This window comes from Aristolochia californica, unplaced genomic scaffold (genome assembly GCF_029961685.1).
Source record: "Aristolochia californica isolate CCGP_79_NKW_82.1479 unplaced genomic scaffold, dmAriCali1.0.hap1 SCAF_16, whole genome shotgun sequence".
Taxonomy (NCBI): Eukaryota; Viridiplantae; Streptophyta; class Magnoliopsida; order Piperales; family Aristolochiaceae; genus Aristolochia; species Aristolochia californica.
Window position 1 is genome coordinate 16,230,170 of NW_027181837.1, and position 18,992 is coordinate 16,249,161.

The 18,992-nt window shown below is 35.4% G+C and overlaps 2 protein-coding genes across 2 annotated transcripts; both read right to left on the minus strand.

Annotated features, from left to right (window-relative positions):
• Positions 1 to 5,635: 5,635 nt before the first annotated feature.
• LOC137953294 (UPF0481 protein At3g47200-like) lies at positions 5,636 to 7,638 on the minus strand. Its single transcript, XM_068800623.1, has 2 exons — positions 6,547 to 7,638; positions 5,636 to 6,443 (listed from the first exon to the last, which is right to left on the minus strand). Exons 1-2 carry the CDS (start codon positions 7,336 to 7,338, stop codon positions 5,781 to 5,783), a joined length of 1,455 nt encoding a protein of 484 aa, XP_068656724.1. The 5' UTR covers positions 7,339 to 7,638; the 3' UTR covers positions 5,636 to 5,780.
• Positions 7,639 to 16,022: 8,384 nt separating this feature from the next.
• LOC137953987 (glycine-rich protein 5-like) lies at positions 16,023 to 16,631 on the minus strand. The gene has a single exon (XM_068801567.1). The coding sequence runs from the start codon at positions 16,625 to 16,627 to the stop codon at positions 16,154 to 16,156; it is 474 nt and encodes a 157-aa protein (XP_068657668.1). The 5' UTR covers positions 16,628 to 16,631; the 3' UTR covers positions 16,023 to 16,153.
• Positions 16,632 to 18,992: the final 2,361 nt, after the last annotated feature.

Below are 18,992 nucleotides of genomic sequence, written 5' to 3' on the forward strand. Positions count from 1 at the left end.
TTTTGGGTATTGAAATATTACAATCCAGTCATGGGATTGTCCTATCCCAAAGGAAGTATGCCCTTGATCTACTAGAAAAAACATGAATGATGGGATGCAAGAACGAAATTATGTGGAGGTACTGGAGAAGATATAGATATTGGAAAATATCAAAGACTAGTGAGGCGACTTATTTATCTGTGTGTAACAAGGCCGGATATTTAATACGCAGTAAGTGTGGTAAGTCAATACATGCACAAGCCACAACTTAGTCATTGGCAGACACTTGAAAGAATACTACGATATCTGAAAGGAGCTCCTGGAAGGGGGCTTCTCTATAAAAACCATGGTCACTTCAACATCAAAGGATTCTCAGATGCGGACTAGGCCGAATCTCCAGATGACAGAAAATCTACTTCGGGATATTGTACGATGGTTGGAGGGAATCTGGTTACATGGAATAGCAAAATGTAGTAGCACGGTCGAGTGCAGAAGCAGAATACAGGGCCACGACACACACTGTCAGTGAACTCGTACGGATAAGATCCCTTCTCACTAAATTGGGATTCTACAAAGAAACTCCAATAGATTTGTACTGTGACAATCAAGCATCTATACACATTACATCGAATCCAATCTTCCATGAAAGGAAAAAGCATATTGAGGTGGACTACCATTTTATATGAGAAAAGTTCCAAGCTGGTTTTGTATCTTTGAAGCATATTTCATCACAAAATCAAGTTGCAGACATTCTCACCAAACCGGTCACTCACAAGATTATATCTACCATATGCAGCAAGCTAGGCATTTATGATTTCTTCTCACCCCCAACTTGAGGGGGAGTGTTACAATGTGGGACCCACCATGGTGCTCAAGCTAGTGGGACCCACCATGAGGACGTGGGACATCTAGAAGAGTCTTAGAGGATGTGGGACACCAAGAAGAGTCTTCACCCAAAGCAAGCACGAGTTAAGGAATCAAGACGCACAAGCTGAATTCAGTTAGAAGACTTGAAGATCAAGTGAGACCCAAAAATATCTCACGAGCTAGCACTCTTATCAAGATGCGTTGGGAGATCATGAGGACCCACAAGGATAAGGTTACAAGTTGGCTTATCCCTTATATTCACGTGAATAAAGAAGGACTCCTAGTTCAACTCAAGTTAGTCTTTTAGTAGTTTAGTTTGAATAGACTTATATTAAAGAGTTAGAGTTGGAATGTAATTAGAATTAAAAGACAAGTTGTATAAGGACTCTACCTCCTCCTCTACTGTAAATAGAGGTGTTGTAATTTGGAATTAATCAAGTTACACATCTCATTTTCGAGTTACTCTCTCTCTCTCTCCCTTGCTTGGCGCAACCTCTCTTTGCTCTTTTAGTTTTTCTTCTCCCTACCCGAGAGCTCTTCTTCCCTTTTCTCTTTTTTCTTTCTTCTTTCCTTTGCTCGAAATTATGGAAAAGGGATCCTAAATTCAACACACTCATAGTAGCTTGTTTTTTATATGTTGGAATTCGTACTATTTAACCCAAACTTGCCCCAAAGGAAATCTCTCTCTCTCTCTCTCTCTCTCTCTCACTCACTCTTTCACTTTTTTGAAAACCAAGCCTCCTAAGCCCTTCTACATGATTTGAGAAGTTTTTTCCTCCTCTAGAACATAAAAAAAGAAAATTTTGAAAGTTTTCTTCATTAAGCTAAATATTTTGGTGTTTGTTCATTTAAGTCCTTTACTCAGACTTCGGTTTGCTCAATGTGTACCAAGTAATTTTAAATTTTCATATTTGATTCTGGCATTGAATTGTGAGTAATTGTGTGATTGAGGACCATTTGAAATCAGTTTTGCACTCTCTTCTATTTTTGAGTCATCATTTAAGTCCTTCACTCAGATTTCTGTTTGCTAAATGTGTACCAAGTAATTTTAAGTTTTTATATTTTATTCAGGCATTGCATTGTGAGTAATTGTGTGATTGACCATTTGAAATTAGTTTTGTAGCCTCTTCTATTTTTGAATCATATCACTACATGCATATTGTTATTTTACTGGGGCATTTGAATGGGCTTTTACTACGCATTGAAATTTGGTGATCAGATTTTAAATCCAAGTATTTACATGTATATACTTTGAGATATATCAATTATACTTGGTTGAGTATAGTGAACTAGTATTAAGTATACTTTGAAATCATTCACTAAAGTTCACATTACTACTCATGCTATACTTTGTAATTAATTATTACATTGAGTTGCACAATATGCATCCCCAAATTGAAAAACAATATGAAATTCACATTGAGCCTACATTTTTAAATCAAGACATCTTAACCTGCCTATATTTTCAAATTAAGTCATTATGGACTGTTATGAGCTGTCTTCATTTTAAAATCAAGTCATTAAAGAATAATTTAAGTTTCTGATTACATTAGATGGATAGATACATATTTGTTTGTGCTTAGATTGTTCAAATATGCCTATTGAGAGACTTTATATTGGGCTATAATGTAACCAAGTAATCCTTGCGATTGTGTCAAGTCTCGAGTAGGTAAGGCCATCCTCACACTGAAGTCGTTAGAGAAAAGTTGTTGTCACTAAGGAGTAGAAGTTGGGAAATGTTATGTTTCATGTGTGAGCCATAAGACCTTGTGTAGCCAGGCAATGTTGATAATCTTTTTTTGGATTTAGGCTTATGTAGCTTAGTAAATTATTGAATAATCCGTTTTTGAGTCTAGCCTAGTATAGCTAGTTAGATACTGTAATTCTTAGTAAGGGAGTGTTATTGTATGTTGGTTATTGTAGTCAATTGAGTGAGTTAAGTTCCTGCGGGGGCAATATTTTAATTCGCCTTAGAGGCGTTTTGCTATGGATACCATAGGGTAACCCAACCTTATTGGGCAATATTTTAATTGGCCTTAGAGGTGTTTTCCTATGGATAGCATAGGGTAACCCAAGCTTGATGGATGCTTAAGGTGTTAAAACGTCTTGGAGAGTGGACCAACAATCTATAGGAGGATTGTGAGCCACTTGAAAATCTTGTTGTATGTAAGTGCTTTTGCAAGTATCATTGGTCATTGTGCATGAACGTAATTTGTAAAATTGACTTTGAATTAATTAAAAACACGTAAAAACTAAGCAAAGGTATTTGTTCTTTTTATAATAGAAATTGATCCAAGACAAAGGGGAAGGAGGATGGTGTTGACCGAATATTGGCTCCATTCTTGATTTTGATGATAACAAAACTTAAATGAGCTAACAATTGCAATTTTTGTATTTAAGACATATTTCCTTCAAGAGACACAAAATTCAAAGGTCTAAACATTGAATCAACACGAGTTTCTCAAAGACTAGCTCCATGAAATGTCAAAGCACTCTTGAAGTAACACCCAGAAAGAAGAAGAAAATTTGAAGACAAAAGTTTAGGAATAATTGAGAAATGTCAAAAATCATTCTATATAAGAAACAACCCGATTCTTCCAAAACTTGAGTACAATGCAAATTTTGGAGCTTTATCAAAAGCATACACACATGTCATATATGTATGAATAACTATGGTCACAATTGTTCATGATTTAAAAATTCACATAGTAAATTGGCACCGAAATAATCGATCTGTATCTCCCAATGATTGATCAATCAAAAGTGCACAGGCCAAAAATATAAAGCATGATCAATCAACCAAAGTCAATGGATCGATCATCAAGAACATGACCAAACTATCTTATAAAGTATAATTGATCAACCCAATTGGATTGATTAATTAATATTATCTAGGTAAAGAAAATTCATGTTGGAGGTTGAAGATAACCTCCAACATGCACCAACGTGCGTAAAAAAAAAAGTTTTTTAAGATGTGTCACTTTGCTGTGACAAAGGTGTACTATGTCAGCCTTGCCATGACAGAGGTGTGAAAAAAATAAAAATAAATAGTGTGGGACTTGAATAAAGGCCAACTCGGCCCATTCAACACGAGTGTTATAATTGAAGACATTTAAGTCATATATGAATAACTAGAAAATCAATATATTTGGTTTTTATGCTTTTTCATTTAATGTATATGAATTAAATAGTTATACATGCATATATGAATGTATAATATGTATATATTTTAATTTTTCTATTGAGAAAATTTTATTTTGGTTTTATGCATACTTAATTTTATATGCATATTTTTGGTTGACCTAACTATAAAGAATTAATAATTGGCATAAATTCTAATCAATTATTTTGATGTCATATTTTCATTTACATTTGAGTAGTTCAGTAATAGCCACAACATTCTTAATTATGAAAAATGTCTAGTGACATTAAACTTAGTCACAAAAAGGTAATGACATCAAAATTTGTGATGAATCATGGAAATATAATTATTTAACCCCACAGGATAATTGTTATATTGAAGTCATTAATTAAGATGAGATGGGAATATTTTGACAAAAAAAAAATTTCTAGTTGCCCACAGGCCTGGAAAATTCTTTTAGAAATAAATTTATGATCCCATCACTTTGTTATAATCTAAGCCCACAAAAAAGTTATAATGACACGTTGATTTATTTTCTTGAATTTATTTACATGGGTAAATATTTAATATTTGGCTTCATTGCTTGTTTTAGTAAGCATTGTTGTTTATTTTGCAGTCGTTCAAACTTTATCTATTCTGAATTTTGATTCCAAAGAGAAAATTCTCTTTTCATTGGGGTGCATGGACTTTGATTTGGTACTTCGAGTGGATGAACCTCCAAGACCGATGGAATTAGGTACCCAAGTTGAGGAAACATCATATGGCCTTTGGGAGCGATCTAATCACTTATGTTTGATGTTTATCAAATCTCACATTGGAAAAAGTATATGTGGATCCATTCCCGATTATACCAAAGCAAAAAAATATCTTCAAGCTATTTAAGATCAATTTGAGACTTCTGACAAGGCATTAGCGAACACCTTGATGATGAAAATGTGTTCCATGAAATTTACTGGTACCAAAGGTGTACGTGAGCACACCATGCAAATGCGGGACATAGCCGCTAGATTGAAGTCATTGGAGATTGAGATGTCCTTTCGTCTCAATTGCTACCAATGCCACTGCTCTCCCACATCTTTTCGTCGGACAATGTGATTCCGTCCGTCATAGCTGCTACCAATACCACTGCTCTTCCACCAGACGATGTGAGTTCGTCTGCCCCAGCCACTACCAGTGTCGCCGCTCTTCCACATCTCTTCACTAGACGATGCGATTTTGTCCGTTACCAGTGTTGTTGCTCTTCCACATCTCTTCACCATCCGCCCCAACTGATACCAGTGCCACTGCTCTTTCCGTCCTTTAGCTTCCACAAACATATTTCCTCTTCTTGAAGACCAAGATTAGATTATCATCTCGGAGCTCCATCTTGTAGGGGCATGATAGAGATAAGGATAAGGATTGAAATATAAGTACCAAATAGACTCAAACTCAAACTCAAACTCTGAAGAATTGTAATCTATACTGTCGTTGTTGTAATTTTATAAATACCTGCCTCCTCATAAATGAAAATCACGACAAATATTATTCTCAATTCCTAAATTCTATAAAAAAACACTCGGAAATGAAAATATCTAGTGTTTCTCTTTACAAATGAAGAAGGCTCTATTAGATTCTTAGAGCTGCCTAAGAAACCTTACATCATTATAATAGAGTTCACAACGGGATATATCATTATACGAAAGAATTCATTTGAACAGACTTCGTTATCATTCCACTCATACAAACACCACACTTACAGAAGTTTTCAATTCAACTAGACAGATCTTCGAACATGAAGTGCTAGCTCTCGGTCTTATGGACCAGATTTGTAGTAAGATAGAACCGTGTAGACAGTGCCAAGCGTAGTGAGGTTTAAGAGGACAGCACCAGCGAAAACAGAGATGATACTCCATGGGCTCTTGAAGTATGTCTCTTTAAGGTTTATTCTCCAGTCCCGGAATCTTCTCTTCCACTTCATCATATTTCTTTTACGGTACTCGTGCATTTCAGATCTCAAGTCCTCATAAGAGGTTTCCAGCTCGCATTTGGTATTGTTACGCAGTCTGTGTAGGAACCCAGCTATCTTTTCTTCGTCTGGAAGGTTTGAGGATATGATACCTTCAGATTGAAGCAACCGAACATCCTTAGGGCTTTTGGCGAGGAAGCTGATGAATAGGATAAATGACCTAATTTCATGGCCTTCACCTGGATGTAGAAGCTCGAAGGCTACCATATTCAACAGCTCAATCCCTCTGGCTTGATTGACTAGAATTTCTGGCAAGCTCAGAATCCCGTTTTCCTTATCAAAGGTGATGTCCAAGTCGGAATTTGATTCAGACTTTTTGCTGAAAACAATACCTGCTTCACGTAATATAGATGCAGGGTAGAATGTATTACTCAACTTCTGTGTGCCTTCGCGATGGTGTCCAATTTTCAGCTTCCGTAGCCAGTCCAAGTAATGTAATCCCATGATATCCTTCATTTCAGAGCGACAGAGATTGAGTATACTGTATATACTTAATCATCAAAATGACCTCATTAATTTTAAAATTAACTCAGTTTCGTTTTTCATGGTTTACCTTTTCCTTCTCTGCGGCCGTGATCTCCGTGCCTTCTTGTGCTTCCTTTTCTGCTTCTTTGATCTTTCCCACCTGTCGCTTCTCCTGCTTTCTGGGTAGCGTTCGTTTTTTCAGTACAAGGGAAAGCATTGTTATCAAGGAATACGGAAGCTGGTTTTCTAACAGGGAGAGATCATTTCGCAAGTCAATGAGAGTAAAGGGTCCTGCACTAGAGCTGAACACCGGATCACTATCGCAGTAACCAAGCTCAGCTGGTTGTGTTTTTATAATGTGTACGTCTATGATCTCCAGCCAAAACATTCCATCAAGTACCATCAATTGAAGAAACTTATCTTGGTCCTTCCATTTCTTGTCCAAATCTCTGTACGACTCCATTAAGCGCTTCGTCACGGGCTGCAGTGCCTTAAGATAGTCTGCAACAGATGTTCTTGACCTCTTCAGGACATGCGCTAGAGCTCTATGCTTGTGTTTTTCCATTTCCATGAGGTGAGGAGCACCGTGATGGTAAGGTCCAAACGATACTAATTTGGGCGTGTAAGCCTCGGGATTTGCTTCCCTCATGTTGGAGGGCACACGGTAAATGCAGCAATTTTCCCACTGTTTCGCCTCTTCCTCGCTGGATAAATTCTTCAGCTTCTCCAAGAGGTCCATATCCAGAATCACATCCTCTTTATTTGGAGTACTAATCTGCTTCTCCTCTGCTGTTACATGCACGTAACACTTGTCCGCTAGATGATCTGCTTCTACTGTAATTTCTGCTTGCTTCAGTAATCTCTCCGTCTCCATCTCCATTATGTAAGTGTTTCAAAGCAACCGAGCAGAATGATTTCTCGCTTGCTTGTGGCTGTCTTACTCGACTCTCTTCTGCAGATAAATCAACGCCAAGAAAGAAGTCGAAGAGAGAAATAATCATCAACTAAACATCAACTGTCACTGTTTTTTCTTCCCCTCCATTCTATCTCTGTTTTCGATTGGCAACAGAAGTCTATCCAAAGCTCCAAACAATTTTAGCCACTTCTTTTTCTTTGCGAAAAGTGGTCTTTGCTCCTTTGCTGGAACACTGGCCTTTCCTATGCCCCATTCTATACAATAATTGAGCTCTTGCAAGTTGCAAGTTCGATATGTTTCTTTCTGATGAAGATTTCAAATGAAAGGACAGCTTTCTCTTTGCCAGCTTACGCCTCTTCCTTTAAGAAACCATGGGGTCAACAAGGTCCTTCGTCTATGCCCCATTCTCTTCAATAATATCATGCTGCCAAGTCCCATCAGTTCCTTTCTGTGTTGCTTTTTTTCTTTTGATACAACCTCCAAAGCTGATGCATTTGCTTGTAATTATTGAAGATGACTACAAAAAGTCTATTCAAACTCCAATCCCTCTTAGCTTTTTCTTTTTCCCAAATGTGATGTTTGCCACTTTTGTTGGCTTGTCCTTACCATGCCATTTAATACCCCCATTGGTTCAACCTTTCTCTATAACAATTTGTACTTTCGAGCTATAACAATTCCCTTTTTTTTTGTGTGTTTTTCAAATCTTTTGTACTTATTATATATGACTGTCTTAAGTGGATTTGTATTATATCTTACAAAAAATTAAAATATAAATGACATACCAAGTGTTTAAAATTAAGGAAATTTTATTATACTATCCAATTTTTAAAAATAATAACACAAATAATCAACTTTAAACTTAATTGTACAAATACCCAATATTGACGGGTCAAGTGCACATGTGTACAAATCCACTTACGCGGTGTCATGTCTTCATGCCACATCAGCACCCTAAGAGTCTTATGCCATGTCACCCACCACGTCCTTGGGAAGACATGTCATCCTCCCCGTAGGATAGCCCATCATTGAATGTCATGTAGACCCTCCATGTCAATTTGCCTTTTATTGCTATTTTCATGATTGATTGATTTAGGTAATTTTGTAATTAATTTTTAAAAAAATATATAAATTTCTGGTTTTAAAAAATCATACACATTTCATTTCATTAACTTCACTTTAAGATAATAATATGATTATTTATTATTTAAAAAATAATTCTTAATATAATTAATACTTTATTTTAGGTAATACTTTAATGTAATTATTTCAATTTAAGATAATACAATATTTAGTAAAAAATAATTTAGTTTTAAAATTCTTATTTTTTGGTATAAATATTCTACCAAAACATAAAATTCATACACTAATTAATAAAAAAATTATTCTTACCTATTTAATACCTTTTATTATTGATTTAAAAAAATAATTTAATTTGAAATTTTATTTAAAAATATTTTAGAGTTTAAAAATCTAATTTGTTGGTACACTTTTTATTTAATTATATTTAAAAATATCTAAAAATAATAATTTCATTCAAAAAATTAAATCATAAAAATATTTTTCAAAATCATTTAATTTGTTATAAAATTAATATTTTATTTTTAAAAAATATTTTTAGAACTTAAATTTAAATAAAAATTTTAATATATTTTCTAAATATTAAATATATTTTAATTTTTTTTAAAAAAATTAAAATATTTTAATTTAATTATTTAATTTTAAAAATATTTATATATATATATATTCAATTTTAAAAATATTAAAAATATTTTTAAAGCATTTATGGGTGACATGTCTTCTTGATGACATGGTGTAAGACTCTTAGGGTGCTAACATGGAGTGATGACATGACACCACGTAAGCGATCAAAGCTTACGTGTCACCTTTAACCATACACATATTCAATTGACGGGTCAAAATTGGGTATTTGTGCACTTAAGTTCAAAAGTTGGTTATTTGTGTTATTATTTTAATAAAATTGGGTAATATACTGAAATTTCCTAAAATTAATACCTAAAAAAAAAAAAAACTAACTAACTATTACTGCCATGAGTTTGTGTAAAGGAGCTGATCGTATTTGACTACAAAACTTGAAATTGTATTCCTTTTTAGAAAATTGGTGACACTTATGTCATCTTTTACTATTTGTTAAGAGTTAGAAGGGCACCATTTATTTCTTCTAACCTATCATTTGATCTTTTAAACAATATTGAAAATTATGTCATTAACAATACTCCAAAAGTTTGTTAAAATTTTGTATAGAAACATTACCTCAATTCATGAAAATACAAAAAAGATTAAGTAAAATGGTTGGCATCTTCAGTTCATGGTACTATCTTTACTTTGGTCTCAATGAGTTTGTTCATCTCTATATATACGTACATAATATAATGAATTGATATTTACAAAAGTTTTCCAAGTATTGGTTACTCATGGGATCTCATTCTCAAAAGTTTCAAATATTCTTTTAATAAATATATTTATAAAAAAATCTTGATATTATATGCTTGAATAATGTAAAAAAAAAAAAAGTGTCAAAACCATCTTTGTAACACTTCATTGTGTTTTTACGTATTTCTTATGTACATATCTAAAATTCGCAAGTCAATTAATTTTTAATTAATAATTTTTTGCTTTCAGTTACAAATTAGTAACTGTACTAATTTTATATAACACTACTTGCATGTCCACCATCTCATTTTATATTCTTATGTAACACTACTTGCATGTCCACCATCTCATTTTATATAAGTACAAAATCAATCAAGTAGTGCACGTCCACCTCAGCAAAGACAAATAACCTCCACCTAAGATGTATGCACACCCACATGACTTCATGCAAAGCAAGCCATTGCAATGACCCATGAAAGATAATTCTCTCACATTATTCTCAAGGGAAGATGCTCTATAAGATTCTCTCAATCAAGATCTTTAAAAGAGAAAGAGATATCACAAGGAAGCCAAGATCATCTTAATCAAAATCCTACAACCAAGGGAAGAGATACTCTCAATCAAGTTCCTATAAAGTAGCTCTAAGAAAGACAAGTGTAGCTAGGAATTTTGAACTATTTCTAGGTGAGCAAATCTAAATGGGAAAGTCATTCTTTACTCTCTCTCTCTAGAGACCTCTATACATCCTCATATATTGTACTACATGTTGAAATTTTGTGTATAAATAGGACACTGCTTTGTTTTTTGTGTATAAAGTGTCAAAGCCATCTTTGTAACACTTCATTGTATTTTTATGTATTTCTTATGTACATATCTAAAATTTGCAAGTCAATTAATTTTTAATTAATAATTTTTTGCATTCAGTTACAAATTAGTTTAAGTAAAAGTGCTGTATTTTATTTTTAAATATTTAAAAAAATATTGTAATAAAATAGTTTATGCAATGCAAATAATAAATTTCAATTTTCAATACCAGAAGATAAACAATTTTATCGGTGAAATCAGAGGTTTAAAACTTTTGGATGTGAAATTTGAAATTTTTGTGAAGGCATCTACAATTTAAACTACTTCCATGAAAGGGTCCCAATGTAAATCTCAGCATACCCATGCACATCCACCATTTCATTTTATATAAGTACAAAATCAATCAAGTAGTGCATGCCCACTCAGCTCTTCATTCAAAAGACAAATAACTTCCACCTAAGATGTATGGACACCCACATGGCTTCATGCAAAGAAACCTAACGCAATGACCCATGAAAGATCATTCTCTCACATTATTCTCAAAGGAAGATGCTCCACATGATTCTCTCAATCAAGATCTTTAAAACAGATATTGTAGGAAGATTTGTGAAGTATTGATAACAAAGGCTCATTAACTTTTCAATAAGAGGTTTGATGGGGTAATATATTCCCCACAAACCAAACAAGCCATTTTTTGCTCGTTTGCAAATAGTTGAGTTCATATTGTTCAATCAAAGTAAAATGGATGATCGATCAATCAAGTGTAACAACTATCTTTCTATCAGAATGTGACTTATTGATCGATGATATAATTATTCAATATCTTCCTTTTGAGTCTGGCAATTTAAGTTGATCGATCAATGTACATGGTATGATCGATCATTCTTTGTGTCCCTGATTGGCAAAGTTTTGTATGTTCGATCAGTCTTAGAGGTTGATCAATCAGTCAGTAAGAATTTGCTTTGCCTGGACAATATTGATTGATCAGTCTAAATGGGTTGATCGATCATGCTATATAGCACAAATTGGTCATGTTTTGGATGATCAATCAATCAACTTTGGTTAATCGATCATGATCGATCGATCATGTTTTATGTTTTTGTCTTGTGCATTTCTGGTTGCTCGATCATCGGCAAATGTTGATCGCTCATTCCAGTGTCAATTCGTATAATAGACTTTTAAAGCATGGGAATGAATGATCCTAAGTAATTCTAACATATATGAAATGTGTGTATGAATTTTTGAAAACATGTTTGAATGCAAAATATGTCATAAAACTCCAAGTTTGCATTGTACCTTACTTTTTGGATGGAGTGGATAGCACTTTCTACATAGACTAAGTTATTGATATTTCTCAGTGAATCCTAAAACTCTAGTCTTCAATTTTTCTTCATCTTTTGAGGGTGATTGTTCAAGAGTTATTGACTTTCACATAATGCTAAGGGCTTTGAGAAGCTTGTATTGATTCAATGTTTTAGACCTTGAAATCATGTCTATTGAAGGAAAAGTATATGAAATACTAGATTTACAATTGTTAGCTCTATTAAGTTTTGTTATCATCAAAATCAAGAAGGGAGTTAACACTCAGTCAACAATCTCCCCCTTTTTTATGATGATAAAACCTAATGTTGAAAAATTACAATTACAACATCTCTAAGGTTGGAGCCTAGTCACATGTGCAAAATTTGAAAAATGGCTCCCCCTTAATCTATGTGTATCTCAATGTACATTTTAGGTTTCAATTTGTAATTTTTAGTTTGCCGAATGGATCTAATTTTGTTTCCCCCTTTTGTCGTACTCAAAAAGATATTAAGGATGTGCATGAGTAACAAAAAGTAGCTCAAAGGTCATTTCATATATAATTTGTAGATTTACAAAAAGTGAAATAAATACAAGTACTCAAAGAAGGTAATTGTTGGATTTAGGATCCCATGATAAGGTCCTCAATCATAGTGGTGAGAGAGGAGAGGAAGAAGAAGAAGAGGAGAAGAAAGGAGAGAAAGAAAGAAGAGAAGAGGAAAAAGAGAGAAGCATAAAGAGAGATGGAGCTCATGAGAGCTTAGGAGAATGGAGAAAGGCTAAGGACGAATTTGAGAGAAGAGGGGAAGGCTTGAATGATCTATCTCTCACCTTGTGTTAAGCACCTAGCCAATACTACCCAAAAGACCGGCCTGTTAGGAGCGGAAGACATAGGTACTTAACCCAGGACCATAACATCACACCCCGCCCGCCCGAGCCGACGACCACGGCGGCATTAACACAGCAACGCGACCGGTTCAGGGGTCACGCCAGGGGCTTGCGGTCCACCTGCGCACGCGGCCGCTGGGACTCGAAGTCAGGACGTAACGCCTGCTCTGATACCAAATGTTAAGCACCTAGCCAATACTACCCAAAAGACCGGCCTGTTAGGAGCGGAAGACATAGGTACTTAACCCAGGACCATAACACCTTGAGCCTCTATTTATATTTTTTGACAGAGTGTGACATTAACTATAATTCCCTTCGGGTTTTAAGCTTTCAAAAGGGAAAAACATAAGTAGACATTCTTCACCTTACATAATTATACCCTTGTGTTGTCCTTATGAGATGAGCACCTATTTACCATTTGTGCCACCTCATTGACGTGGGCGTGCATATTACTTTAATACCACATAAGGTGCCTTCCAACACTTCCCCTCAAGTGGGTGGGGAGAAAACATCGTAGATACCTAGATTGTAGCATATAGTGGTTAAGATCTTGAATGTGATTGGTTTTGTAAGAATGTCTGCCACTTGCCCTTAAGATAAAACATGACTAAGAGATAAGATACCAACCTGAAATTTCTCCTGTATAAAATGGCAATGTACCTCAATGTGTTTTGTCCTCTCACGGAAGACAAGATTTGAAGTGATATGAATGGTTGCCTGGTTGTCACAATATAATTCCATAGAAGCTCCTTTATAGAATCTCAATTCAGTAAGAAGGAAACTAATCCATAGGAGCTAACTGACTGTGTGGGCCATAGCTTTGTACTCTACCTCTACATTGGACCTTGCAACCACATTCTGCTTTTTGTTTCTCCATATAACTAGGTTACCTCCAACTAAGGTACAATACCTCGAAGTGGACTTCTTGTCATCGGGTGATCCAACCCAATCTGCATATGAGAAACCTTCTATGTTGTAGTGATCAAAATTCTTATAGAGAAACCTTTTTTTTGGAGCTCCATTTAAATATATTAATATCCTTTCCAAGGCTTGCACAATGGGTAAGTTGTGGTTTGTGCACATACTGTCCTACCACTCACTGCATATGATATATTTGGTTTAGTCACCGTGATGAAGATAAACTTTCCCACAAGCTTCTAATATTTACTTATATCAACATCTTCTCCAGAGTTTGCACATAGTTTTACATTAACATTCACAGGAGTATCTACAAGTCTACTCCCCATCATCCCTGTGTCGTCTAGTAGATCCAAAACATACTTTCTCTAAGATAATATAATTCCATGTTTGGACTAGAACACCTCAATTCCCAAAAAATATTTTAAATTCTTGGCATTTTTTTAGACTTCTTTTATGTTGTCTACATCACTACTAGTTAAGACGATATCATCTACATAAACCACTAGTAATACTTTCCATTTTAAGATATTTAAACATAGGATACCATGACGTATAATCATAGTAGAAGAGGATTAAGGGGTGAGGAGAAGAAAAAGAGTTGTGGAGAGAAGGTTTTAGGAGGAGAAGAGGAAGAGTGACGAATTTGAAGAAAATAAGAGGAAAAATTGGGTAATGGACTTATCCAAACCCTCCCCCTTAAGTTGTATTTATAGATATCAAAAACACTAATATTATAAAATTACCCCTCCCCCTAGTAAAAGTTAATAAGATACATACATCATAAACTAATTATATCAGTACCTTTATGAGACAACTCTTTATTTACCATCATGTGGGCCTTCTCCTTGGTCTGTGGGGTTGAGCCCATCTTCCACACACTTGGACGTGGGATTGGGCCCATCTTCCAACATAAGGTATTCTTGATGAAGACAGAATGATTTATTGAGCACCGGCTGAATCCAAACCGTAACATTGGTTAGCTAAAATTTTCAAACCAAGCCCGAGGGGACTGTTTAAGTCCATATAGAAGTTCTCTCAATTTACATATTGTTGGAAAAAGGTGTTTTTTTAAAAAAAAATATTAAAGAATATGGGAAAATGATGTTAAAAAAACTCCAAAGAATGTAGTAAACACGACAGAAAATGAAAAAAAAAAATGGTCTTGGTGGTCTTCTCTTGACTTTATAGACATCGAGTTATAGGAAATTAGGCTAGAAATTGGTAACAGGAAAGGATGCCAATGACTAAGGGTTCTTTTAATCTAACTTTCTAGATTAACAGTAAATTTTAAGATTTTTTCGACTAACAAAAGTGATCTAAGAGGCATTTTCAATGTTTTGAATCCGATGTGTATCAATAACATTCAATTTTATTTTATCGAATCGTGAAAGAGAGTTTGGATGATTTCTAGGGCAGTTTTTTTTTAAAAAAAATTCTTGATCGGGGTACTAAAAAGTTTGATTAAGGTAATCTAAAAATATATTGCTAGGTTTTGTAGTATTGTGGACTTGATGAACCATTTATATGAATCATATTTATCATTGTTCCAATTTTCACAACTATGGTATTAACATGTTCTCTTTCTCCTAAACGTTTTCTAATTGCATTAGACCCAATGTTAGGCTCTAATGGCAGGCACAGGATACCATGGCCCCCAATCATATTTCTCTAAAAGTAATAGTATATATTTCCTCTTCTATCACATAACAATATCTTCTCATTTAATCCATTTATATCCTAATATGTGACATATTGTTTGGGTTTTTTTTTCTTAATTTTTAAAATATTTTGGTTAGAATTTAAGAGATTATACCTCTCCTATCTCATCTTCTTTGTATTCATTGACATTTTGCAATCAAGATATAGATAAAAAGGAAAAAAAAAAACATGTCCACAGCCCAAACTAAAGGCCATTGACCTTTTAAGCCATAGACATTATATTCTATACTTCACCCATGTCCAAAGAGGACATGATTGTGGACATGGTGCTGCTAGAGAAACTGTCAACCATGTCAAAAGAGGAATAAGTGAAACAATGGAACAATTGTCATATTTACTACAAATGCTGCAAAACTTGAGTTCTCTATCTTTCCATCTTATCCTTCATATTCTTCTCATTTCAGCTTTCTAGAACTCTTATATAACATTGTGTATGGAGTGGTGAGGGCCAATATGTATATCCCTTTTCCAAAGCCTAGTTATACTTGTTTTTAACAACAGCCCTGCTCATTTCTTAGTTCAGTAATCGTGCTTGCCAGTTTCTGTCATTTTTCTCTTCAATTACAAGGTAAAATGAAGCCACCCAGTGGACTGTGCTGGCCAAGATCGAACCAAACTGTGCATGCTTGTGCATGAAAAAATATTACTCAACTTTATTTCTCTTTGAATTGTTAGCAATTAACTTATTTTGCATTCATGCATGGAAAACAAACAGATACAGAAAACACGTACTATCAGTACAGAATACATCTAGCCACTAATGTAGCCCACCACCGACACCACCCCCTGCTCCAGCGCCACCTCCAAACCCAGCTCCTCCACCTAATCCACCACCACCACCGCCTCCGAACCCTCCACCGCCACCTCCTCCGAGCCCTCCACCTGCTCCTGCTCCACCTCCAAAACCAGCACCACCCCCACTTCCAAATCCTCCTCCTGCTCCTCCTCCACCACCACCTCCAAATCCTCCTCCTCCCCCTCCTCCAAGGCCAGCTCCACCACCAGCACCAGCACCCCCACCGAATCCTGCCCCACCTCCGAGACCGCCACCGCCTCCGAGGCCACCCCCACCTCCACCACCAAATCCACCACCCCCACCTCCTCCAAGACCACCTCCACCGTGGTGGAAGAAGTTCTTTTCCTCCTCAAAGCCTCCCTTGTTCACAAGCTTCCTTCCGCTTGCATTGCAGACAAGGACACCGAGGAGCAGGAGGAGAAAGAACCTGGCCATTTTCACTTGCTTGTTGGGAAGTGGCGGAGGGATGCTTGGTTTATATAGATGTAGAAAGGCTTGAGATGGAGAGGGACAGTTGAGAGGGATTTTAATCCCCAGCTGCGTTTAGGTGATCTTCATTGATGTAGTTCTCCCCTCTCCATTGATTCGGCCATCAACCCTACAGTAACTATCCCCTGGTCCAGATAAAACCACCAATGAGAACGTCTGGCTGACCAAACTCGCCCACCACTTGCCCAAACTCGCCTCCCACTTGCTTGATTGTATTCTCCTCCTCATAGACAACCCGTGCCGTGATAATTAATAAACACAACTGTAAGGTTTGAAAGTGCTTCTCAAAGGAGACCCACCGGAGGTTCTGAAGACTTTTGGGCTGTCAGAAATGAACGGGGTGAATTTTTTAGCTATTTATTCATTTATTAGGCGCCCATCCTCATTAATTACCTGTCCAGTTCTTTGTTTCCACGGAGAGCCTGATGAACTACTCCAGTCTACAGTAACAAAGATAGCAAAGACATTTTTCGTCGAAGAGGAAACCTATTTTGTGCAAGCTGGTCTGTACTCTTCAAAGCTTCAGCTGCACTGGGATCATTTATCCTTCTGAAGAGAAAGTAGGCATTTAATTCGTTTTTTTCCGGGTGTAAAGCTTAATATCTTCAGGAAATGTTTGGTGAGACTTGAGAGAGGGGTTAATGTGGTAAGGCTTTCTACCCCCTCTCCTGTGATGATTTAAAATGAATCATGAAGCTTAAGAAATAATGCAAAAGAGAAGACAATTTCCACAGAAGAGATTGCTCTTCGAGACGAGATATGATCCTGTAAGTTGATCCTATTATTTATATTGTCCGAGAGTTACAGATCATGTGAGGATTACATAGTTTTCGCTTCTTGGTTTAACTGTGTCTGTAAAGCAGCAATATTAACCTTTTTTATAGTGTTCTTGCAAGATGAGATTGATAATGAGAGCTACAATACTACACCTACCACAAAGCAGAAGAGAGCGGTTGGACCAACCAAGTATAAAATTGAGTAATTGCTTAACAAATCTGTACTCACAGTAGCCAATGATCTATATTCTTCCTCAGAATGAGCAACAATGGGTTGCTTGCAAACTCTTCGAGAGGATGAGGTTATCCCCAAGATAAATGCTAAAACCACTAATGGTAAGTGAAGTTTCAGGATCACCAACCCAATCAGAATATGAATTAACCATATGACTCACAAAATTGATAATCCCTTTCATGTATTACAAAATTCATTTTGAGGCCTCAAAATGTTGTTGATATCGAGATGAGTCAAGGTAAAAAATTAACTAAATCTGTCCTCTAAAAAAAATTATACAAACAAATAGTGTGACAAAAAATGAGATGAAATAATGGTTGATGGTGTATAGAATATATATTAGTATGAGAAGTGGAATGCAATGTGGATATTGAAGTGGATGCCATGTGTTTAGGCGGATTCTATATCAGTTTTCCAATGCGGATCTAGAACTGCACCATTGGATTGTGTGGTGGATCCTCGAGTCGAAACCGAACCGCGACATGTGGTTAAGCACTGCAGACCATGTACCATCATATCAGGTCTGTAGCCAATCTCTAAAACCGGGTGTGTGAGCCACGTTGGCTCCTCATCTTCCTCTAGATGCAAAACGAACCAGGGGTTTGAAATCTCAATTGCACCATATTTTCTTGATGTATTTTGACGAAACAAGAGGTAAAATACTCGGATTTGAGTCCTCTTTCAATACCTGTCAATGAAAAACACAAAATTATAAACCATTGTTGAATGGCTTTTGATGAAACAATAGGCAAAATGCTCATAGTAAGCTGATCTATCTAATGCAAAAAAAAAAAAAATTGAATGAAAAACAACGGAATAAATAACACACAAATTATGTGAAAATTAAGTGTGAAACAAAGACTAGCCAAAATTAAACCTGCAGACTCTGATACCATGAGAAATTTTTATGCAAAATATTAAATTAAAAATTAAAGGAACAAAATGCACAAACCAATTTTACCTAGTTCAGCCCTAGGAGCCTAATCCACATACGTAAAGAGAGGGATAAATTGTTTTGAATCAAAAGAAATTTTTATAATCAATACAAGCCTATTTATAGGCTAATGAAAAATACTTTGATTCTTTAATGAAATATTTGAATTTCCTTAATTAAAGAAATCAAAATAATCAATATTTTCTCTTGATTTTAGGAAATCATGACAAATCAATCTATTATCCTAATTTATTATATAATTTAATTTAAAAACTAATTTAATTTCTTTCTTAATCTAATGCATCTACTCCATCCTACTCTTCTATCACTGTCAATACATCATCTATTCCATCAGTCTGTTTCGTT

Bases quoted from the DNA above. Each gene is read 5' to 3' on its own strand.
- LOC137953294 (XM_068800623.1), bottom strand. From the start codon at position 7,338: ATGGAGATGGAGACGGAGAGATTACTGAAGCAAGCAGAAATTACAGTA. The intron at 6,444-6,546 runs GTAAACCATGAA...TCTGAAATGAAG, and splicing joins CGGCCGCAGAGAAGGAAAAG to GATATCATGGGATTACATTA.
- LOC137953987 (XM_068801567.1), bottom strand. From the start codon at position 16,627: ATGGCCAGGTTCTTTCTCCTCCTGCTCCTCGGTGTCCTTGTCTGCAAT.